General features: G+C 38.8%; 1 protein-coding gene across 2 annotated transcripts in view; it reads right to left on the bottom strand.

Annotated features, from left to right (window-relative positions):
• Window positions 1-25304, bottom strand: part of LOC6046389 (calcium/calmodulin-dependent protein kinase kinase 1) — a 296769-nt gene that overhangs the window by 248002 nt on the left and 23463 nt on the right. For both annotated transcript variants that reach the window (XM_038264287.1, XM_038264286.1), the window contains exon 2: window positions 5698-6342. In XM_038264287.1, coding sequence (XP_038120215.1) covers window positions 5698-5716 — 19 coding nt within the window. In that variant the 5' untranslated portion in view covers window positions 5717-6342. The remainder of the gene's footprint in view (window positions 1-5697; window positions 6343-25304) is intronic.

The following is a 25304-nucleotide window of genomic DNA, read 5'->3' as shown; positions in this document are numbered from 1 at the left end:
TTCATATTTTATTGAAAACCTCAAGATTGAAATCAAAACCGGGGATCTGCGAAGCTCAACAGAGGGCTTTTGTCAATTTGATTTGGTTAACCGCGGTGGATTTTCTTGAAATAATTCGAACTGTCAAAAATCCACCAAAGCATCTAACGCCATGATTCGAAATCCGGACACTTAGTAGCATATCATTTTTGTTATAGCTGGCAAAAAATCATGTAATAAGTTGGAAATGTAGAAATATCATCAGGATGTAGTATAAACAGTCAGTTTCAAGAAAATGCATGCAAAATATGTCTTTTAAAACAATTTTTCATCAGAATTTCAAAATTAAGATGACTTGGTGTGCTTCGAATCCCGGACACTGATAAAAGCTGATTCGAAATCCGGACACTTTTGCTTCGAATTCCGGACACTCGATTTTCCTTATGAATCGCACAAATTTGGACTGAAATGTTAGTGAATGGCATTCTTTAGGTCTCAAATAAGCTGTTAACATCAAAACAATCGATAGTTTATATAAAAATTTGCTAGAATTTAAGGAAATCGTAACCATAAATTTCTGCTTTGCTTTCCCGGTGCTTCGAACGTCTATGAAATATTTCAAGTGAAATGTTTCGCATTTTTTGGTAAACTTATAATTATATTGTATTTAATTGTTTTGGCATTAACTACAGCGTTCAAACAAACTTTAAATGAAAGTTGATGTTGGAGTTCATCAAATAACAAAGTTTTTGCATTCATAATGCGAACTTATATCCAAATAATTGATAAAACAAAATGAAGTGTCCGGGTTTCGAAGCGTCCGGGAATTCGAATCATGACGTTACCGGAGGATACTTTTCTACCACAGATTTTTGTGCGATCAATGTGGTAGATGGTGGTAGATGCTTTGGTGGATTTTTGACAGTTCGAATTATTTTAAGAAAATCCACCGCGGTTAACCAAATCAAATTAACAAAAGCCCTCAGGTGACAAAATCAAGCAAAACAATGTAAAAGGACCGAAGCCAAAGTGTAAACAAAGACCCTATCCTGCTCACGTCAGTTGCTGTTTACATTAGGAACGAGCAAGATAGACTCTTTGTTTACACTTCGGCTTCGGCCCTATTACAATGTTTTGCTAGAAATGACGTTAACGTGTCCATACAAAAATGGTATGTAAATATTCAAACAGCTGTAACTTTTGAGTGAATTTTCTGATCAATTTGGTGTCTTCGGCAAAGTTGTAGGTATTGTTGAGGACTTTTGAGAAAAAATAGGTACACGGAAAAAAATTGCAATTTTTTTTTTCACTAAAACTCAATTTCCCAAAATATGTATTTTTTTGATTTTCGAGATTTTTTGTATGTTTTAGTGGACAAAAATCCGCAACTTTTGAGCCATAGAGAAACATGGTCAAAAAATCTGCCACCGAGTTATGAATTTTTGAAAAAATAGTGATTTTTGGAAAAATCGAAGTTTCATGCAAAAACAAGTTTGACATTATTTTATAATGCAAAATTGAATTTGCAATCGAAAAGTACTTTACAGATTTTTTGATAAAGGGCTCCGTTTTCAAGATATAGCCACCGAAAGTTTGATTTTAGCAAAATATTTGCAGTTTTTAAATTTTTAAAAATAGTGACCATGAGTGACCGTTTCTAAAAATATTTTTTTTTTAAAAAGTTCAGAAAATTTGCTATAACATTGTCTAAGAGACATTGAAGATTTGACCTCGGGTTGCTGAGATAGAGCCACTTTAAGAAAAAGAAACACGAAAATTGAAGTTTTCTTAATCTCACCAAAACAACTCACCATTTTCTATTGACCATATCTCAGCAAATAATGGTCCGATTTTCAATTTTAATACATGAAAAATTCGTGAAATTTTCCGATCTTTTCGAAAAAAATATTTTGAAATTTTTAAATCAAGACTAAAATTTTAAATGGGCGTAATATTCAATGTTTGGCCCTTGATTATTATTTTCACTTATTGTCACAAAAACTTGGTTTGCCAAAAAACACTATTTTTATTCTATTTTTTACGGTACATGTATGTTTTAGGGAACATTATGAAATGTAAACTTTTCAAAAATTTCAGAATGTGCAAAAAAACTTTGACCGATTTATGAATTTTTGAATCAATACGGTTTTTTTCAAAAAATCAAACTATTGATTGCAAAATCAATACATTCGTGATAACAATTTTTTAAATCAAGACTAACATTTCAAAAGGACGTTATATTGCATCTTCAGATGTTAAAAAAATGTTGAGAAAAGATTCTGCGATTTTTTTTACCTATGTTCTGATTGCTTATGTCTAGAAAACAAAAATTTTTGATTTTAATATTTTTTTTCCAGGATTTTATAGGCTTAAGGTAGGGTTTTGGAAATATTTTCCAAGATAAGCAGTTTGAAATGCTCAAATTTGTGTTCGGATATGTGATGGATTTATTTTATTTTGCTTGGATAATCATAAATTTTTAGAGTAACGTTAAAGAAAACTAAGTAACTGGGTTGGAAAACTCATATGTTCCAATAATGAAATAAATTGATGAGAAGTTTCAATAGACCGCCCAAACAACAATTTTGACAAATTTGGTTCAATTTTACAAGCATTGAAATATATTTGAGATAACATTTGGATAATTCTCCGCCAACTCACACAGCAGTTGCTCCGACCCCTCTTCGATTTGCGTGGAACTTTGTTCTAAAGGGTAACTTTTGTCCCTGAACACGAATCCGAGGTCCGTTTTTTAATATCTCGTGACGGAGGGGCGTTACGACCCCTTTCATTTTTGAACATGCGAAAAAAGACGTGAATTTGCAGCCTGAAACGGTGATGAGATAGAAATTTGGTGTCAAAGGGACTTTTATGTAAAATTGTTCGCCCGATTTGCTGGGTGTACAGTCATCCCACATATTCGGAACACCCACAAATTCGGAACACTTTTGTGTTAATTTGTCAATAACATGCCAAATGCAGCTTTTCTCTCGACCCTACTATTTTTATGACCTTTATTTGAACATTTTCTTGCTATTTCACTAGTAAAAGTAGTACTTTTTGAACAAAAAACTTCATTTCAAGACTATTTTATCCAGAGCAGCAAAACACTGCCTCGAAATTGCGTGTTCCATGATTGTGGGATGTTATTGTGCCCCCCACAATTGTGGAACAACTGTATTGAACTGATATTTTCACAAAAAAAGTTATCAGATCATTCATAAAACATTACTAAGCATGAGTTTTATTGGTTTCGGAATGCGAAGTCATTGTTTTGTAAAAAATATGTACTCCTGGAGAGAATAAAAAGTTTGTTTACATCGTAAGAAAAAAGTGTTCCGAATTTGTGGATTTCAAGGGTCAATGTTTTTCTTTGAAAACTTGATATAAAACGTAAAAATGTACAGCCGGTCTATACATCAATCGAAAGATCGCAAGAAAAGCTGTCTCATGAAGGTAAAAGCAATTCATTATGTTCAATAATCGATTTTATATGATTTGTTGAACATTGGCCGATCTGTAAACTGTTCCGAATATGAGGGATGAGTGTACCCCATTTGGCACAATGGACATTTGGCATAGCGGGTTTTCAAGAAGGACGTTTGGCATAATGGACGATTGGCATAATTGTTCCAAGGCATCAGGGACGTTTGGCATAATGGACATATGGCATAATGGACGTTTGGCATAATTATTGCTAGCTTTTTTGTAATTATTTTTTATAAAGTATAAAGTATTTATCTTTTGTGAAGAATAATAGTGTAAAGCTTTTTCCCTATTTTCTAACTAAACAGAAATCAAGTATCTTTGTCATTTTTCCCCATATTTTTCCCCTTTTTTGAATATTTCTTAAAAAAGCTACTAATTTCCCTTTTCCCTTCTTTTTTAAATTCAACCAAAATCTTCATTTTGCTCTTCTTCAAAGAAATGCAATAAGTTTTTTAAAGCAATTTTCTCTTCTTTTATTTTAAAACATAAAGAAGGCAAAATCATTCAAAAGCTGTGCAGTTTGTTTTTTTTTTTTTAAATATTTTGTATATATTTTGTTTTTTGTGCAATTGAAAAAATAAAAACCAACAGAGAAAAATTGCAGAAGTGATAGAAATGTTTGAAGAGATCATCTATAAGAGAATTTCCCTTCTTCAAGTTGAATATAAAAAAGATGGCAAAATTGCAAAAAAAAAAAACTTAATTGCAAAATATAAAGAAAAGCAAAATTGTTTCCATTGTCGAAGATTTGAAGGGGGTTTCTCATCTTCCATTAAAATGCTTTATTGTGTATTATTCAAAAAGGAAAAAATAAAGAGACACCCAATTTTTCGAAACAAGTGATAATCTCTTAAAGTAATATGAAAATGGTTGAAAAACAATACATTTACATATGTAAAAATGAGAAATACTTATAAAATCAAAACAAAAAAAAAGTAATAATTATGCCAAACGTCCATTATGCCAAACGTCCTTGATGGTTTTTGAACGAGTTATGCCAAACGTCCATTATGCCAAATGTCCATTATGCCAAACGTCCCTGATGTCTTGGATCAATTATGTCAAACGTCCTTTTTGAAAACCCGTTATGCCAAATGTCCATTATGCCAAATGAGGTACACCCCGATTTGCTGGCGTACTCAAAATTTCAAAAAGCGTATTTTTCATCGAAAAAAACACTAAAAAAGTTTTAAAAACTTTGCCATTTTCCGTTACTTAACTGTATTTTTTTTTTGGAACGTGTCATTTTAAGGGAAATTTAATGTACTTTTCGACATTGACCCAGAAGGGTCATTTTTCATTTAGAATTCATTTAGTTTTTCTAACTTTGCAGGGTTATTATTTGGAGTGTAACAATGTTCTGCAAAGTTGTAGAACAGACAATTACAAAAATTTGGATGTATAAACAAAAGGTTTACTAATAAACATCATGAGTTATCGCGATGTTACGAAAAAAAAGTTCTGAAAAAGTTGGTCGTCGTTGATCATGGCCAACTTTGTAGAACATTGTTAAACTTAAAAAGAACCTCGGTTCTTTTTTATAGCTCGTTCGCTCTCTTAAGTGAACCGGCTCTTTGGGCGGCTCGCTCTTGTTTTGCCCACCTCTACTTTTTTCCATACCAACTAATTTATCTCAATACAATACGTTCAACCCCCGGTGGTTGGTCACTTTTTCGTTTGACACTTTTATAGTTTATCAAACTAAAAAGTGACGAACTGTCACTTTTTACACGGGATTCACATTTCCAGTTCTCGTTGTCGATATTGAAGGGACCGTCGAGAGCGGGAGTTATCAAATTATAGAACGAAAATTCAAGGCAATCTTCCTGAAGGGACTGAAAAAATTAATTAGTTAAAATTAAAACATTAATAAATACTAAGGAAATTAGTCAGCGAACTAACAAGCATTTTATCCAATCATTAAAATTGTTGTCTATTGGTATGCAACCTGCCGATAGCCGCAAAATAAATTCCACACATTTCTCAACGCTGTCAACCGATGGAAAAATCCAAATTGACGTGAAATTTCCCCCCGCATTATCTTTACGAACAGCTCACGCTCGCTGCTTTTTATTCGAACAAACAGGTCACTTGCTTAATGACCAGTCATAAATATCACCCCATCCCGCCATCATCGCCTGGGAGCGCACAGTGCCGTTGAAATTCCCCCGTGCGAATTCCGGGCTAGAAGAAAAAAACGCAATACTACGCCACGTGGTGGAAACCTACCTGAATCAATAGCTGCCATCGGTGACGGCGACGACGACGACGACGGCGAGATTGGCGGTGGCCGATTATCACTACATCGGGTGGCCTGCTGGTGATCCGTTCCGGCCGGACTCTCGTCGGTATCGGACACCTTTGATTCGTTCGCGGCACACTGCGGCAACAGGACCGCCCCCTCGCGGAAACTACCCCCGCACACTACCGCCCCCAACGCTTTTCCTAGCTGTGGCCAACTTTCTTCACTATCTTTTCCGCTTCAGACTTCAAGAAGCTTTCTTTGTGATGGAAATTTCCCACTACTCAGCACCGGGTCGCTGTCGAAAGTGATTTTTTCCCTCCTCCCACGCTGCTGCTGCCCACGTGGAGTTAAAATCTCGACGACGGTTGTCGAGCTTCTCACTCACTACGATCGGTGCGGACGACTTGTCACATTGACTTTTTCAATTAAAAACTTGACACTCTAGCTCGCGCATTACCAATTCCACGCCGCGGGACGGTTCCTCCGGGTTTCTCTGTTCTGTGACCTTTTCCGTGCTTTTTCGCAACCTGTCAGCAATTTCAGTCTGACTTGCTATCGGTTTCGTCGCCGGTCAGAAATTTGTTTCAATAAGCATCGCACTGGATGGATGTTGACACGCAGTGATTAACCTGAAGAAAGTGGAAAAAAAGTTGTTCTTAGTTCAAATCTCTTCTAAAGTAATAAATTTCAATAGAGCTAAATAAAACACTAGATTTATTATAAAAATTAGTTAAACTAGAAAATCTTGCGCATAACGTTAACTGGGAATCAGTCCGTTCTAACCAAAACTAATCACAATATTGTGCAAAAACATGTCAAATGCAGCTGTCCCAGGTGACGGTACTCAACTTATGGAAAACATAAAGGTAGAGCTGCAGAGTTTGGAATTCGACTTTGGATCACTGGCGAAACCAGGGGGGGGAACTGGAGGGGCCCTGTTTTTAATTTTCTTTCTGATATGACTTAGAGAACATCAAATGACAACTTTTAAGAAATTTTATAATGTGCAAAAAATCTTTGACCGAGTTATGCATTTTTGAACCTATCGAAATATTGATCGCCAAAATTTTTCAAGTTTATTTTGCGATGTAAAATCGAATTTGCAATCCAAAATTACTTTAGTGAAATTTTGATAAAGTGCACCGTTTTCAAGGTACCGTAAACCGGGGTGACTTTGATAGGATTTCAATTTGTTTTTGGAATATTTTCCAACAAGTAAGGTTTTTCTCAAGATTATTATTTTTAAAACATGTACTTGGGTAGGCCACACAAAGTCCATGCACTATTTGAAAAAAAAAGTTTTTTCAATAGTGTTTAGAACAATAGTTACGTTGAAAATTCCTAGTTCAAATTCTGGGGTGACTTTGATAGTCATAGTTTTTCTTGTTAAAATCATATTTAAGATGTTCAAACTTTATTTGTACGTTAAATGTAGCATCACTAAAGCAGCTGATATAGTTTTTAAGAAAAAAAAAAACAAAGTTTATATTTAGTAAACTTAGTTTATAAGCTTTTAACAAAATGCATATAAATTTTAAGTAAAATTGTTGAAAAGTCGTAATTTTGCCTGAAATTTGTTAAAATTAGTTTTGTTTGTAAAATTATCGATTTATATTGCATTTTATACTGAATTCGAAGCACGAATCACAAGTTTTCTCATTTTACATGCAATTTGTTCAACTGAAATTGCATATAAATTTCGAGATTTTTTTAAATTGTGTTTCAAAACCACATATTATTTATTATTTACAAACTTATTTAACCTTCACCTAGTGGAAAATTGTTCAAAGAATCCGAAAATGCATTCCATTTTCCGATTCAAAATCATGTTCATTGAGAAAATCATGACACTTTGAGAAGTTTAAAATAATGAGTTTCATCAACATTTTCTTAACTATAGTTAACTAACTTTTTAAACTTTTCAAAATGTTATGAAAAGTTCTTCTTGAGGTTCTTTGAACACTTCTCTATCACGGTCAGTATGATTTTAAGCCATTTCGTACGTATTTTAATTGTACTCTTCATTATGCGGAAAAATCGCAAACCTATCAAAGTCACCCCGTTTTACGGTATAGCCATTTTAAGGAAACTTTTTTTTAAAGTAGTCGTAGTTCGCAATTCGCAATTTTCAGTGTAAGAACGGACCATGACCAATCTTATGCACTAGGTTCCCGACGAACACGCACTGCCCTTACACCTACATCTCATCCTTACTCTGAGTCAGTACGAGCAACACGCTAGAACACGCTTTGAGTGTTCGTGCTTTCTTTTCCGGTTACGCATTTTACCTCGGCCGGGGGTGGTACATTACGTAGGGTTTGATGTAAGTATAAGCGCCTAACCATTTGAAGTGTGCCTTTCAACTTTCATTAAAGCAAAAACTGTTTTATTTTTAGTTTGAATTCAAAAACTTATTGTTATTTACTGTGTTTTGTTTTCTTCTGAAACCTTTCCTAGTCTTGAGTCGTGTCCAAGGTTAAATCATAGATTATTAATCAAGTAGATGTCCCACTTGGAAATTGCTTCATATACACAGTTGGCGACACCCCTTTAGCGCTCTGCACGCCATCATCGTCAGTTTACAGGTACTAAATTGCTAAACAAAATCGTAGCTCGCTATGACTTTCTGATCACAATTTTGTTGTCATCAACAACTGTCATTTATTTCGATTTGCATATTTGCTTGTGGAAAAAAAATCTGGTGGCGACTACGAGCGAGTTTTAGCGGATGCAGATCATTTTCGAGGTGCGCAAATATGATCCAACAATTAACACAATGATGGCAATGGCTGGTGCGATTACCGGGCCGAATTACCGACGTCGGATGGATGACTGAAGGGCCACGGAGACGTCTGTTCTCTGCACCGCTACACCGTAATCTACAGTACCTGCCGGTTGCGCCAATCGTAAGGATTAGCGATACACTAAATGAAAGTTGATTCAAAAACGACCATAGAAGTGAATTCACCAATTTCAAGTTTGGTTAGGCTCCGCGGTTTCCATCCTCTCGGTCATGTCCTCAACAACCTAATCTAACCCTTTCCTGGCGGAAAACTATCCTACCTCAGGTTTCCAGTGGAGTACACCATAGTTACAATCTGATATCCTGAAACATGTTCTACAATAAAAACAATAATAAAGTGTGTTTCTACATTTATTGTTCCGTAATACTGATATTGTATACCCCCGCAGGGCATTATGTGCATGGTTTCAAGGTGAATAACAGAAAAATCTTCCCCCGGTGCCAGTATTTTCGTTTAAAAGGACGTTAGACCAGGCTGGACCAATTCATGTCCATCGAGGCATTGCTGGAAGCATCGACTTCCATCCACCGCGGCCAAACTGACTTCCACTCTTCCGCTTCCGAATGCACCGTCTATTCGCTTTCACCATCACCACGGTCATAATTTTCCGGAAACTCGCGAAGCTGTGAAAAACAAAACAAGCTTTTTGATGGAGGATAATTTGCTACAACTTTTTTTCTCACCTGCCTTCTTGGAGAGCACAACACTTCCGGTCTATTCACTAGAACATTCACACCGCCAGAATCTGCATGGTAGTTATATAACCGGCCATCAACTTTCGACGGAAGTCAACCAGCTGCTTGATGCGGTAGAATACGGCACAATCAGCAAATTTCAAATTCGCGAAGCACGGTCTTTGTTTTGACATTTCTTTGAAATATCTGTTGCTGGTCGTGAGTTGCTTGGATATATCCACTGAGCATTGAACTGAATTTGGTTGGATTTTTTTCTTAAACGTTTCTAAAGGGTAGATTAGTACCTGTGAATTGTCACCAGGTGTAATTTTGGCGTGGCGGTAGTGTCGCCAGCCCCAACAGCGGAGTGGCGTATCTATATATATTTAGTCTATGGTTAAATTAATCACTTCGAGCGAATAACGATTGCCTGAAGAAAGGCCCTCTGAGTATGCTTTGATCGTTTCTTTCCCGACTGACACTTGTTCGCTGGCTGTGGCATAGACGAATAAAAATTTGAATGATTGGGTTTAGTCGTCAACTTGCTGCGATCTGATTATATTTAATTTTACCCATTTAACACCAGCAGTCATAGGTTGTTACAATCATCGTCTGCACTCTTGACGAATGACAGCTAGTCGTGGCAATTTGCGAATAAAGATTATAGAGTTATCTACGTGCGCATGTATTGCGTGTACGTACACGAAAAAGATTGAGGTTAAATTTTGTCCGGCCAGCAAAATCAAATGGTGCGCTAGTGTGTGTACGCGAAACGTCATAAAGCTCTATTCTCAGCAGTCTTATTCGTGAGGTGTAACAGGCAGCGATTAATCGCCAAATTAATCATAGTCGTCGGATTTTCAACACTGTTCGTGGCTATATGTTGCTTTTTCTTTTGTCGCGGTGTTTTGTTACAATTTTTTGGTCATAAGCATTTTATAAAAGTTTTTCAAAAGTATAATAGTAATATTTGTGTTAAATTGAGTATGGGCTCAAACCTCACTTGTTAGAAGAAAAGGGTGAAAATTGAAAACAATAGACAGTAAAAGAGAATATATTTTATAAAATAATCAAGAATCAATAGTAAGAGAATGATGATTGTATTTTAAAGAATAAAAAAATGAGAAGCTGTTAATGTGAAGCCGTTTATCAGTTTCGAAGAAAATTAATCATCGCTATAAAAAAAATGTGTATTAAATTCAATTTAACGAATTTCAGCACCAAAAGGAATCAGCATGTGCCGGTTGTTGCCTTCTTGAAGCCACTGAAGGAATTTTTAATCTAAATCAATTGTGCTTCAAAATTTGTATAATTTTGTGGCACAGTCATTGACGTCCTAGTTGGCAATCATTGATTAATGACGATTTCCATATCTTAACAAGGAATGAGATAATCGTTACCAAAAGGAATCAGCATGTGTAGGGAACTATTCTAAACAACTTGTTGAAGGAATTTTGTCAAAATATTGAAAGCGACGCAAAATTTATATCTTTGGAGGAAAAATCATGAATATGATGGAAGTCTTCACGTTAATAAATAGAGGTAAAAAACAAGCTTAGATGATAGTAATGATTTTTATAGGACAGATAAGGAATTATTCAAATAAATAGATTCGCAATAAAATCCAAAAAGATTAGACAAATTAAAAATAGACTTGATATTAGTAGTACATTAAAGAAAAGTATATTTTAAAGGAAAAAAAAACAAAGTTTGTTACAGCAGTATCGATTGGTGAAAAAGAGTGGAAAAACTTTGAGAGATAAGAGAATCAAATGTTAGTAAAATCAAAATCAAATGATGGATATTAAATAGGAGAATTATTAAAAAAGTGACAATCAGAAAAGCAAAATAAAAATAGGAGATAGGTGGTAGCTGAGAATGAAGAGAAGAGAAACCCCGTTCTGTGATGTTTCTGGTACATCCACAGTAGTTGACTCAACATACTGCGAATCAAAACAATACCGTCTACAAATTACTTCCCTTTCCCACATTGTCACGCCCCTTTCTTTTAGCCGTTTCGTTTCTGACCCACGGTGGTCAAAGGTTTACGATCCGTTCCCACATGCCACCAGCTAGGTCATCATGAAAACCAAGCCAACGTGGAGGTAAGAAAATAGGACACTTGCAAGGAACCAGACCTATACTGTTCTGATCAAGATAATTCGGATGATCTAACAGAACTACGGAAGTAGTTAATTGCGCTCCTTTCAGGATGTTCCTTACCTGGACGTCAACCGAAGAGCACGCAACAAGATCAGTGCCATTGCATGCTCTTAGGTATCAATCCTTTTCCCTGCAACTTTTTTTTTAATTCGTGCTCAGTTTTGCCCACTTTTGAAAAAAATATTTTTGAGAAACTGAGAAAGTTCTCTACATTTTGCTTTTTTGAACTTTGTTTATACGACCTTTATTGCCATGAAAAGATTAAAAACAAAAAAAATATGTTTTCCTAGTCTCACACAAACAACTCACCGTTTTCTAATGTCGATATCTCAATGTTAAATATGTAACATTCGTAAAATTTTCCGATCTTATCGAAAACAATATTTTGCTTTTTTTAATCAAGACTAACATTTCAAAAGGGCGTAATATTGTCAGCTTTTCAAAAAAAAAATTTCAATGGTGGACAAACATGGGCACTAATATTAAAAAATAAATAACTGCGACTGCTTAAAAAAAACGTTACCTAAAAATGACTATACCTGGAAAACGGTGCATTTTATCAAAATTTCACGAAAGTAATTTTTGATTACAAATTTGATTTTACATTGAAAAGTGAAATTTTTGCGACCAATATTTCGATTTTTTGAAAAAAAAAAAATCAGTATTGATTTAAAAATTTATAACTCGGTCAAAGATTTTTTGCACATTCTGGAAATTTCTGAAAAGTTGGCATGCCCCCTAAAACATATCAGAAAATAAAAAAAATAAAATAATTTTTTTTTGCAGATTAAGTTTTAGTGACATCGGGACTGGCAACACCAGCCAGCAACAGTCAACTGTTCGGAGCTCCTCAAACTTTTCGATTTTTTCGCCGTAATTAACAGTGTTTACCCGCGAGTTTGCTGCTCCAGCATGCCAAGGGCCGGCCGTGGCCGTGGCAGTTCGAGTGCGGCCTCGAAAAACCCGCGAAGTTCATCTACCGGCAGAGTGCAGAAAGGTAAACATACCAATCGCATCGACCGCCATCGCGCACGGGAGCGTGCCCGGTGACGTCACCGATCCTTCTTTTTTACACGTGTCATACCGTCCACGTGAGTCCCCAGTACGGACGAGACAATCGACCCGGGCATCCGGAAGTACTTCCGACCAGCAGCAGCAGCAGCAGTCCACCAGCACTACGACAACAACCACTTCCAACGTTCCCACCAGCAACGAATTTGAGATGCTGAATGGAGAAGAAAACAACACCGCCAGTGACAGCAGCAGTGCTGGCGACGACGATGACGAAAGCAGAAAAAGTGTAACTCTCCGAAGGAACGACGACCACCTCCAATTTTTGTTTTGGATACGTTGGCGGACGATGTTGACGAGTTGCTTGAGGGACTCCAATATTGTCTTAAAATTAGTAAAACTTCGGTGCAAGTGATTACGCATAAAAAACAGAATTTCGACTTGGTAGTGAAGAAGTTGAAGTTGCGAAACTTCAAATTCTTCACATTTGACCCAGCAGAGAAGGTCCCAGTGAAGATCGTCCTTCAGGGATATCCGGACCGCCCGATCTCCGACCTGGAAGAACACCTGTCGGGCGTCAAGGTTAAGCCTCGAGAGGTTAAGGTGCTCTCGAAATCGACAACGGTGACAGGTACGTACACATTGTACCTCCTGTACTTCGATCGTGGGTCGGTCAAAATCCAGGACCTACGGCAGATCAAAGCACTGGACGGCTTCTTCGTGACGTGGCGATTCTACACGAAGAATCCGACCGACGCAGCGCAATGCCACCGCTGTGAAAAATTCGGACACGGTTCAAGAAACTGTAATCTTCCGCCCCGGTGCGTTAAGTGCGGTGAGACCCACTTCACCGAAAGGTGCAATCTTCCGCGGAAAGACCAGCTGGGGGAAAACGCCCAGCAGCACAAAGCGCGCGTCAAGTGCGCGAACTGTGGTGGAAACCACACGGCGAATTTCCGTGGCTGTGCCGCGCGGAAAAAGTACCTCGAGGAGCAGGACAAGAAGAAGAAAGCGCCAGCGTCCCGCCAACCTCCAAAGACTTCGAGCACGAACGCTGCAGCAGCTGGCGGCGGAGCGGTTCCATCGACCAACCCAGCGTTCCCTCCCGGTTGGGGAGGTTCGTGCGCTAGAGTAGCCGCTTCTGGGAGCGGTACTTCACCGGGACAAGCAGACGTTACCGGAGATGATCTCTTCACGCTTCCCGAGTTTTTCGCTCTTGCTGGAGAGATGCTCACGCGCTTTCGTGCCTGCCGGAACAAGGCAGAACAATTCCAAGCTCTGAGTGAGCTTATGATGAAGTATATCTACAACGGATAAGCTGCCTTGTGCAGCGAAGTTTTCGACGTCAAAAGACAAAACAAACTGTGATCTAGTTTTAAGCTTTTCTATCTCTATCCTTTTCCTTAGCAAATTTAGAAGGTTTTTTAAAATAATTTTTCCTTCTGTTGGCAAATCCATTGTTAGAATATCCAATTACATCAAAATGAACTATAGTACAAATCATAGTTGAAAGGTACTCCAAAACTCTATTAGGTTATAAGAATTACGAAATTGTGAATTGATTATTTACTAATAAAAACTTATTGAATTGAAAAAAAGTTTTAGTGACAAAAAGATAAATTAATTAAAATCCTTCAAAAGATACAGATTTTTTAATTTTCATGTATCACTTTTTGTCTGAACAGCTGTCTAATTTGTATGAAAAATTGTATGGACAAACTAATGATGAAAAATGGTTTCATTGGGCATACCAAAGGTATCAAGAGAGTTTCAGCCAGAATAAATAATAGTGTAATTAAAATTAAAAAAAGCGATTTCGTAGAGAATTGATCTATTTATTTTATTTATTTATTTGCGTTTAAGGACCACTTAACTCAAGAATCATTCGGGTCCGAAGTGAGGTTTGCGTTAAATTGAGCAGTACAAATCCTTAAAAACTCCAGGGTTTTTCCGATCTCGTCGAGATTGTCTCCTAGGGCGACGTAGAGTGAGTTTGCGATGCCACTTTCTTCTCTTTGGTGTTCGAACTTTCGGCAGTCTACTAGGATGTGTTGAACTGTAGTTGTTTCTCCACAAGTCTCACAGGGTTCTGGATCGCAGTTTGCCATTAGATGTCCATGGGTGAGGTGCGTATGGCCAATACGTAGTCTGGTGATAGCTCTGGAGTCTCGACGGGTTAGTGTTCTGGAGGACAGCCATTCCGTACTGCTTTCTTTGATTCTGCGAAGTTTTGTGTCGCAGCTGTACCAAAGTTGATTCCATCTTTGTCGCAGCAACTTTTTTACGCAAAGCTTGAAGTCCGGGTATGGTATTTCCTCAAGTTCAGCGTTTTGTGTCGAGGAGGCACCGGTCTTTGCTAGCTCGTCCGCTTTTTCATTACCGTCAATATCACAGTGTGCTGGGACCCAGCAAAGTTCGACAGAGTCACGAAGCCTAGCGAGTTCTCGACGGATTTTGACAACCCACGGGTGATGCGTTTTGTTCCCCTTAACTGCTGATATGACGCTCTTACTGTCGCTGAATATAACGGTTTGATGCGGGTTGCGTTTGGCGAGTTCGATGGCTTCCAGGATTGCGTAGGCTTCAGCGGAGAATATAGTCAGTTGCGAAGGCAGTGTTATACTTCTGGATGTTGACGAACTGTAGACACCGCAGCCTACCCCGCCAGTCTCGTTCAACGATCCGTCAGTGAAGATTTGTGCGTGGTTCGGATACAGCTCTCCAACAGTTTGGCGAAACACTGCTCGTTGAACCGCGGGTGGTTCACATCCAAAACGGTCAGCTCTGCATGTACCGCGCTTCAAGACCCAGTCGTTTGGAGCCGGGGCGTCAGCGACGATGACTTGTGACATGTTGACGTTCAGTTTGGTGGCGGTGGTCCTGGCCCGCAGGGCCACCGGGTAGTTTCTGTTAATCCTGTTCCTAGCGAGTTGACGAGTTGAGTAGAGAATCAGATGTTCATCAACCAGGAAGTTGAAAGGTAGCAGCCCAGAGTCAGCTAGGATGCTGTCTATTGGGCTAGATCGGTAGGCTCCAGTTGCGAGACGGATGGCTTCGTGGTAGACTGGTGCGAGTTTCATGTACTCGCTCTCTCCGGCGCCGCTGGTGATTGGAATACCGTACAAAAGTTTTGGTAGAAGGGTGGCTCGAATCAGGTGAATCATGGTGACACGGTCAGCTCCGAACTTTGTTTTTCCAAGACATCTCATTAGATTTAGGCCTCTCCTGCATTCAGCCTTCGTTTTGGCTAGATGCCTTTTGAACGATAAACGGTAGTCTAGCCATACGCCAAGTACTTTGTGGGATCCAACAAACTCAACTTCTTGGTTCTCTAGCTTAAGGGTTGGTTGTTTCTTCGCGTGGAATCGTTTGAAGCACACGTGCATCGCAGCTGTTTTGGAGATTGCTACCTTGAAGCCAGTTTCTTTACTCCAACGGGCGATCGCGTTGACTACAGTTTGTAGTTTTTGCCGAGCTCGACGTACGTTCACGTCCGAGACTCCCAACGTGATGTCGTCGGCGAACAGTTCCAGGAAGACGTCTCTGTCGATGTACTGTCTAATGCTGTCGATGGCAAGCAGGAAAAATGTTACGGCTAGTACTGAACCTTGGGGTACGCCATTCTGAAGCACCTTCAATGAAGATACTTCACCGTTGAAGTGCACACGGAAACGTCTGTCTTCGAGGAATCTCGAACAGAAACTTGCCATGTGTCCGCCAATTCGAGCTTTAGCGAGTCCTTCGAGGATGAGCCGACGCCATCTTCGATCATACGCCTTTTCAATGTCCAGAAAGAGAAATTCTGCGTGTTTTTCGTTGCGATCGCGTTCTTGCCGTAACTTTCTATACTTGCCAGCGTGTCCAATGTCTGCCTTCCCTTTCGGAACGCAGCCTGGTGCTGGCCGAAGACGTTTCGCTCTTCTAGCGTATCCATCAACCTCCGATTTATCATTCGCTCGAAGAGTTTCAGGACGCAGCTAGAGAGGTGAATCGGGCGGAGATTTCCAGGGATGTTCGGATTTTTTCCGGGCTTTGGGATTGGCACCAGTATAGTTTCCTTCCACGTGGCAGGGAAAGTATTACTCGTCCAGATTGAGTTATAAGCGTCGAGAAGCTTATCCTTTCCGATTGCTGGCAGATGCTGTAGCATTGTGTTGTGCACTCCATCGGGTCCAGGAGAAGATCCAGAGAGGTCGTTCAGCTGAGTTAGTAGCTCGTCCTTTGAGAATGTTTGTAAGTAATTTGCACCTCGATCTCCCGGAAATGAGAACGGCCGCCTTTCGACTCTGGTTTTTCGGGTACGGAAGTCATCAGGATACGACGAGTCGGACGAGCTTTGTTCGAAGAACTCTGCTAGATGTTCTGCGATTTCTTTTGAGTCGGATGTTTGTCGGTCTCCGACTTTGACTGACCAGGTGCGAGTGGACGATCTTTTGCCCGATATTGAACGAATTTTTCGCCACATTTCCGATGGGGGCGTGTCTTCATTGATTGTTGATACATATTCTTGCCACGAACGAGACTTCTCTTCTTCGATCACTTTTCTTGCCTTCATCCTCGCCTGCTTAAACTCTTCATGTGCTGCTTGAATGAGAGTTTCATTTACGCGCCTTTGCTTCCTTATTAGGGTGCCTACAGAGTGGACGCTACAAGCGATGCTACAAGCGACGCGACTAATTTGACAGACCAAGCGACAACGCGCGACTAGATTTTTGCCCCAGAGTGGACGCGACTAGAAGCGACTCCAAGCAACGCGACTGAAAGAAGCAATTTCGATGCAAACATAATATCTTTTGATGTTAAATGCAGTATTTGTTGTGCTCTAGTTCCAGAAATGGTTCTCCGAAATAATTTGGTGGCCACTGGCCACTCCAGAACCGATACTGAATGTCCCCCGGGGAACCACCGAAGAGGCCAATATCTGATCAGAGCAAAACCTGTCATTATTGGAATCTTTTTTCATTTTGGAAGGACATCTCAGACATGGACAACCTAAATAATTGAATAGCCACTGGCCACTTTGGAACCGGTTCTGAATGTCCCCCAGGGAACCACTGATATGACCAGTATCTGATCAGAGCAAAACCTGTCAAAATTGGTATTGAAATTCTTTATTTTAGAAGAACATCTCAGAAAAAAAATATTTTGGAAGAACATTCTGAAAATTTAGATAGACTTGGCCACTCCGGAACCGGTTCTGAAACACATAAATTTAGAAATTCAAAAATACAAATACAGAGCAAACGTTCGCTAACTGAAACGAATTCGAATTAAAAAGCACTCAAACGTTATAACCAGTTGTCAAACTGGCTTCGACATTTCAACCCCATTGTTCGACGATATCCGAGCACGTTGTTTTGCTTTTTAATTATCCGCACAATCCGTACTATCCGGATATTTGTAACAAAACATAATAGTTTTGGAGATTTTGCCTAATATTTTTTACTTTAATCATTATCTGGGGTGGATATGGTAGAGCACCCAGAAATCGCCATGCTCCAGTATTCACCCACTTACAGAGTTTAAACTGTGTTTAACTAACTTATACCATTTTTGGATAGAATGCAGGTACTTAGCCGGGTCCGGTGGCGCAGTGGTTAGCGTGGTAGCCTCTCACCCCAGTATGGCCTGGGTTCAATCCCAGACGGACCCGGTGGCATTTTTCGAGACGAGATTTGCCTAATCACGCCTTCTATCGGATGTGGAAGTAAAACGTCGGTCCATTAGCGTAAAAGAGGTTTTGAGTGACTCACCACACATAACCTTCGGACGCCTAGAAATGAGTAGAAACTTGCAACAGAGCCCACAAAAGACCCGGGGGTCGTTAAAGTGGATTGCTTTTTTTTGCAGGTTATTGATTTCCAACACTTATCAAACCTGAACTAATTAATTTATTCATGAAACTGGTAGAGGGGTAATTTATGAAACTTGTTTTATGCAAAAATGGATATTTTATATCGAATTAACACAGCGTTGCTCAGTGGGTCAAAGTATCTCGAAAAGATTTTACAGACTTTTAAAATTTTATTTACTCCACTTAAAGTTTTTGCTTTGAAGGCACAGTCTACCTTATTTTTAAATATTTTTTTTTAATTTTTAAATTTACAAATAAAAAAAATATTAAAAGAGAAGCAAAATAATCAAAAGTTTAAAATTTTCAAAAAATTATAGGTTTAGAACATAAAAATTAATTTTTTTATCAATGCTATATAAGAATTAAAAAACGTAGAAATTATAATTTCAAAAAAAAATTAACTTTTAAAAATCAATATTTAAAAAAAATTAAGTACATTCAAATAATAAGAAATCTCAACGTTTCGTATTCCGTAGTTAATTTAAGAATTTAAGAATTTAAGAATTTAAGAATTTAAGAATGTAAGAATGTAAGAATTTAAGAATTTAAGAATTTAAGAATTTAAGAATTTAAGAATTTAAGAATTTAAGAATTTAAGAATTTAAGAATTTAAGAATTTAAGAATTTAAGAATTTAAGAATTTAAGAATTTAATTTAAGAATTTAAGAATTTAAGAATTTAAGAATTTAAGAATTTAAGAATTTAAGAATTTAAGAATTTAAGAATTTAAGAATTTAAGAATTTAAGAATTTAAGAATTTAAGAATTTAAGAATTTAAGAATTTAAGAATTTAAGAATTTAAGAATTTAAGAATTTAAGAATTTAAGAATTTAAGAATTTAAGAATTTAAGAATTTAAGAATTTAAGAATTTAAGAATTTAAGAATTTAAGAATTTAAGAATTTAAGAATTTAAGAATTTAAGAATTTAAGAATTTAAGAATTTAAGAATTTAAGAATTTAAGAATTTAAGAATTTAAGAATTTAAGAATTTAAGAATTTAAGAATTTAAGAATTTAAGAATTTAAGAATTTAAGAATTTAAGAATTTAAGAATTTAAGAATTTAAGAATTTAAGAATTTAAGAATTTAAGAATTTAAGAATTTAAGAATTTAAGAATTTAAGAATTTAAGAATTTAAGAATTTAAGAATTTAAGAATTTAAGAATTTAAGAATTTAAGAATTTAAGAATTTAAGAATTTATGAATTTAAGAACTTAAGAATTTAAGAATTTAAGAATTTAAGAATTTAAGAATTTAAGAATTTAAGAATTTAAGAATTTAAGAATTTAAGAATTGAAGAATTTAAGAATTTAAGAATTTAAGAATTTAAGAATTTAAGAATTTAAGAATTTAAGAATTTAAGAATTTAAGAATTTAAGAATTTAAGAATTTAAGAATTTAAGAATTTAAGAATTTAAGAATTTAAGAATTTAAGAATTTAAGAATTTAAGAATTTAAGAATTTAAGAATTTAAGAATTTCCTCCGGACTGACTAGTTCCGGAGTGGCCAGTGGCCACCAAATTATTTTGGTGGACCATTTCTGAGATGTTCTTCCAAAATGAAGAATTTCGATACCAACATTGACTGGTTTTGCTTTGATCAGATATTTACCACTTCGGTGGTTCCCCGGAGGACATTCAGAACCGGTTCCGGAGTGGCCAGTGGCCACCAATTTATTTTGGTGGACCATTTCTGAGATGCCCTTCCAAAATGAAGAATTTCGATACCAATATTGACTGGTTTTGCTTTGATCAGATATTGGCCACTTCGGTGGTTCCCCGGAGGACATTCAGAACCGGTTCCGGAGTGGCCAATGGCCACCAAATTATTTCGGTGGACCCTTTCTGAGATGCCCTTCCAATATGAAGGATTTTGATTTTTTTATTTTTTATTTACAATTTAAAATTCATTTCGAACCATTTTGCAATTTTTTTATTAAATGTACTTTATTTATTGCACTAAACAATTCTTCTGCTCATTTTGTTCGAAATTTTGAATAGCGAAAAGCTGAACAAAACATCAGAATCAATTTAAATCGCTTGATTTGCAAGCGACTGACCTCGGTTTGCACAGGTCGGTCGCGCGACCAATTTGACAGTTGCTTGTTCGTCGCTTGTAGCGCAGCGAAAAATCGCTTCTACTCTGAATAGGCGAGCGATTTCTGCTGGCCGCAAATGAGTCGCGCGTAGTCGCTTCGCCTGTCAAATTAGTCGCGTCGCTTGTAGCGTCGCTTGCAGCGTCCACTCTGTAAGGGCCCTTACGCTCTGGAGCTGACGTAGGGCACGTCTCCTTTGCTTGACGGCCTCAGCTACACGTTCGTTCCACCACGGGACGGAGCGGGGGTGGATGTCCTCTTTGGTTTTTGGGATTGAGGCCTCGGCGGCGCTGATGATTACTGCTGTCAGTTCTTCTATGGTATACTGCTGCTCTGGATTGATGCTGTTGTATACGTCCAGTTCGAACTTGTTCCAGTCGGCCGAGGGTATTATCCAACTTTGTCTTCTTTTTTCGGGGACAGACACTCCTGAGAAACCGACAAGTATTGGAAAATGGTCACTGCTGTGCACGTCTTCGGCGAGCTTCCAGTTTAGTCGGCTGGCTAATGGTGCACTGCATGCTGTGATATCTGGCGTAGAAGGGCTTTGGCAGGCTTGATGAGGTTGGTAAGTGTCAGCTCCGTCATTTAACACAACCAGGTTCGTTTCTTCGAAGGTGCTGGCCAAAGTGCGCCCGCGTGCGTCGTCGTCATTGCTCCAGAGTTCGTTTTTTGCGTTCAAATCCCCTGCCAAGATAACTGGACCTGGAAGCTGCTCTAGAAGGTCCTCGATGTCGGATCTGGTGATCTCCTCGTTCGGTGAAATGTAAATTGAACACACTGTGGCTTTGACGGGGATGTCAATTTTTACTGCTACTGCTTCTAGGGTCGTTTGCAGGGTAACTTGTTCTGCGTCTACTCCATCTCGTACTGCCAGCATCACTCCTCCGCCGTGATTTGATCGCAGCTTAGAGAAGATGCTGAATCCTTTTATGCTGTAGTTTTGGTGTTGTAGTTTTACTTCTTGCAGTGCGATTACAGTTGGTTTGTGTTTGTTAATAAGAAGTTGAATTTCTGCATGTTTGGATCGCACTCCGTTGCAGTTCCACTGGATTAGGAATTTGGCGAGATGGAGTTCGGGTCGAACTCCATAGAGCTGGAAGATTCAACCTCCACGTAGATGGTCTCGGAAAGAGAAATAAGATCGTCCTTGCTGGTCGTTGTTGTCTCGATGGCCAGCGTTTTCGGCGCTGGAGATCGGGATCGGTTACTGTCGTCAGAGTCTAATTCGTCGTTTTTCTTGGCTTCCGAAGATCTATCTCGCTTGGTGGGCATAGGGCGGCGTTCTTCGTTAGGTGTCATCTTATTACTGGTGAGAGTTTTCACTTTCTGCTCCAGGAGGGTGATGTAGTGCTGCTTGTTCTCCAGCTCTGTGGTCAGGTACTCGATTTGCATGGAACTTTTTTCGAAGCACTTCTGTAGTTTTAGGTAACTTTGGTCCACTTCACTTTGCTTTTTTAGCATTTTTTCGAATTTCTGTTCATATTTTAGTTCTAACACTTTCAGCGATTCTTCCTTCTTCTTTATTTCACTTAACCACTTGTTTTTTTCTTCCTCAATGTTCACTTGCTCAGCCGTGTTCATAGAGCCGGCTGCAGCGACTTTGGCGTAGTTTCCGGCGTTCGTCCTGCTCTCAAGGAGTTTCCTCGCTTCGTGGTAAGGGATGTTTCGGTCGATTTTGATTCTCACTATTTCCTCCTCGGTTTTCCTTTTTGGGCACTGTCGATTTGTTGCAGCGTGGCCTTCTCCGCAGTGTTTACATTTTGCTGGGTTTGGGCAGTCGATGTTATCGCCGTGGAAAGGCCCAGAGCAGTTGGCACAGGCCTTTGCACCTCTACAATTTTGCTGATATGGCCATATTCAAAGCATCCGTAGCACAGTGCTGGTGGGGGTAGTATGGACGGACCGCGACCGAATGACATGCTACTTGTACTCTTTCCGGCGGGTGGGGTTTGTTGAAGGTTATCACAACCGATCCAGTTTCAACTTTATTCACACCTTTTTTCAGATGTCGTGCAGCTTTGATCCCTTGTTCCGACAGTTCTTCAACGATCTGCTCTTCCGTTACACCAATTAGATCCCGGCATGAGATCACTGCTCTTGATGTGTTTCGGAACTCGTCGTCCACAACTTCTACTTTTGTTATTTGATCGCCAAGTACAGTTAGCTTGTCCTTCAGCTGTTTAGCCTGTGCTTCGTTTGGTACTCTGACTGTGTACGTTCCGGCTTTGAAGTTCTTGCGGATGTCCTCGACGGTGGCATATGCCCGGATAGATTTGGTAACCAGGAAGATGTTTACAGTGGCCAGAGATCCTTTGTTCGGTGCTTGTACTGTCACGTAACGAGATGAACCTTTCAAGCTCCAACTTGGGTCAAGGGTAGGTGGGAATGCGTACATTCCCCCTCCACTCGAAGCCATGTTGACCGCCTCTCCCTCGGAGGGCGCCTCTTTGGCGGACAATTCACTCAGAAGGCTGAGATTGTGTACTTCCTTTGGCAAAAATTACAGTTCTTCTTCACTTGTTTACACTTTGGTTTGTTGTCTCTTCTAGGTTAGGTATTCTCCTTTGCGGAGCACACCACGGATGGTTTCGGCCCGGGCCCTTTTTGGTGGCCCACTGGGACTGCGAAACTATTTAAACACCACTGTACTGTCCTTAGCTAAGTTTGCAGTTAGTTCGATAACTAAATCACTTTTAAATCTGACAAAATCGCTCGAAATTGGCAGAGCAACGCAGACGCTTGTTTATTCAACCGAACGTCACTTTGTCGAGTCAGAATTGATCTGTAAAAGGATAGAACGCGTCACAAGATAGCACACAAGCGGCGATTTGCTGACTTCGACTCCTCAAAATGGTTTATTTGCACGAAAAAAGTTCTTCTTTGCAATTCCGTCGTGATACTACTTTTTTCTTCCAGCGCTCTTATAAGTCTGCTTAGTGCTGCCAATTATGATGCGAACACTCACAAAAATTAGCGTTTATAGAGAAAGTTTCCTGGCATCACTGGCTGCGCAGCGCTGAATGGGTCGTCAAAAGTCAAACGTCAAACGCGCGTTTGTTTTTGCCTTCCTCACTGAGGTAAGGCTATAATCCTGCTCTAAAAATGAACTTTTTATTAAAAGCTCGAATACCCACCTTCATATATACATTAGGGTGTAATATCAAAATCGATTTTCCAGCACAGCACTTTTTCAGTTCCTTTTGGGGTCCTAAACAACTCCCCAAAGTTTGGGACCGATTGGTTTAGTCCTCACTTTGCGCAAAGCGATTCAATTTTCAAGTGATATTTATGTACTTTTTTGAAGCCGGGTCTAACTTAAATGCATGTAAACGATGTCCGGATCCATCTTCCGTTCCATCGTTGGTTAGACCTTTTCAACGAGTCCACAACATCGAAGATCTGGCAACCCTGTCTCGAGTTATGACCACTTTAGTGATATTTATGTACTTTTTTGAAGCCGGATCTCACTTAAATGTATGTGAACGATGTCCGGAACCATCATCCAACCCATCGTTGGTTAGGTAATCAAGAGACCTTTCGAACGAGTCCACATAATAGAAAATCTGGCAACCCCTATCTGTGTACTTATTTTTCTGGACCTAAAAAAATAGCTGAAAAATGAGTCCAAACCACTCATATTACCCATTGTTGGTAAAAAGTGAGGAAGGCATCAACCACACAGGTGGATTAAGTTAGTTTTTTTGATGACGCTTGCTAATTATTTAAATGTTTCGGGATTATTTTTCAAGTGAGTGACTAACTAATGTGCAAAAGAACATGTTGTCGGTAGTTGGAAGCAATTTCATAGCTTAAGCGCTTTGAAAACGGTAGCGCAAGTGAAAAGATATTGATGGCGACTTTGGTTAAGCAGTTAAGCTCTCATCTTACGTGTGGATGTGTGTGCCACCAAAATGGTGAGAAATGGTCTTGCAAAATAGAAATTATGATCAAAAGTGCCTTAAATTTGATCTTTTTGGCCAGTAAGTGCCATAAATTTGCGTGCTTACCCGAAAGGGTGCTGTTGCTGGTAAGTTTAGAGCCTAAATAGTATTTTGGAGCTTAAGAAGATGAGTGTTTGATTAGAAAGGGTTTATTTTCCCTATTAGGGTGACAAGAAAAAAAATAAATATTGGAAAATCTTCCCTTGGCTTGACTTTTTGGGTAAAAATAAGTAACTGTGCCAATTTTGAGCCGAATCGATAAAGGTTAATGGTCGCTATTGATCCTTAATGTTTGTAGGGGAAAAATCGTAAAAACGTATGAGGAAAAGCAAACATTTTTCAAAACCCTGAGTTTGTTCGTCGGTTTGATAGAATTTGATTTCTAAAAAATCGTTTATCTAATAAAAATAAATCAATGGGTTGCTTTAGGCATTAACTCTGTATATTTATTTATTTGTAACATCGCTGCCATGTAATCATCATGTTACGCTGAATTGTGGGCAGTGGCAAACATTGCCAACAGTCTAGTACATCAATCTTACCCACAAGTAAAAGTTGTCCTATAATGCGTACACGTTGAAAACAACATCATTTTTCACGCATTTTCTGCCGCCATGGGTGATCCAGCCCCGATTTGTGCTTCACTTCTATTTGCTGTGAAACGGATAATTACCACCGATGTGATGTTACCACCGTGCGTCTCCTTGGCCGTAGACACTCGTGGCAGGTTGATCAGTTCGTTGCCTGAGGCCACCAGTCAGTAGTGCTGCTGAATAAATACTCTCCGGCCAGCCTCCCATAGCGTTTGTCGAGGGACCCCGCCTTCCAACTAATGAAGCAATGATCCCAATCAGTCTTGTGCGCAGAGTTTTGCAACAAGAAATGCAACGGCGGCAACAGCCGGTAGCCACCCAGAGGCGTTACCAAAAACATGACCACCCTGTCCCGTCCTGTCGTCACAGAGAGACCCTGCGTTAGAAGTTAATACACAGCAAAACCAGTTTTTATGTTGTGAGTTTTTTGTTAAAAAAATTGTTTTCAACAT

The sequence above is a fragment of the Culex quinquefasciatus genome, chromosome 3 (genome assembly GCF_015732765.1).
Source record: "Culex quinquefasciatus strain JHB chromosome 3, VPISU_Cqui_1.0_pri_paternal, whole genome shotgun sequence".
NCBI lineage: Eukaryota > Metazoa > Arthropoda > Insecta > Diptera > Culicidae > Culex > Culex quinquefasciatus.
The sequence above is the reverse complement of the archived record's forward strand: the minus strand, read 5'-3'. Positions and strand labels throughout refer to the sequence as shown.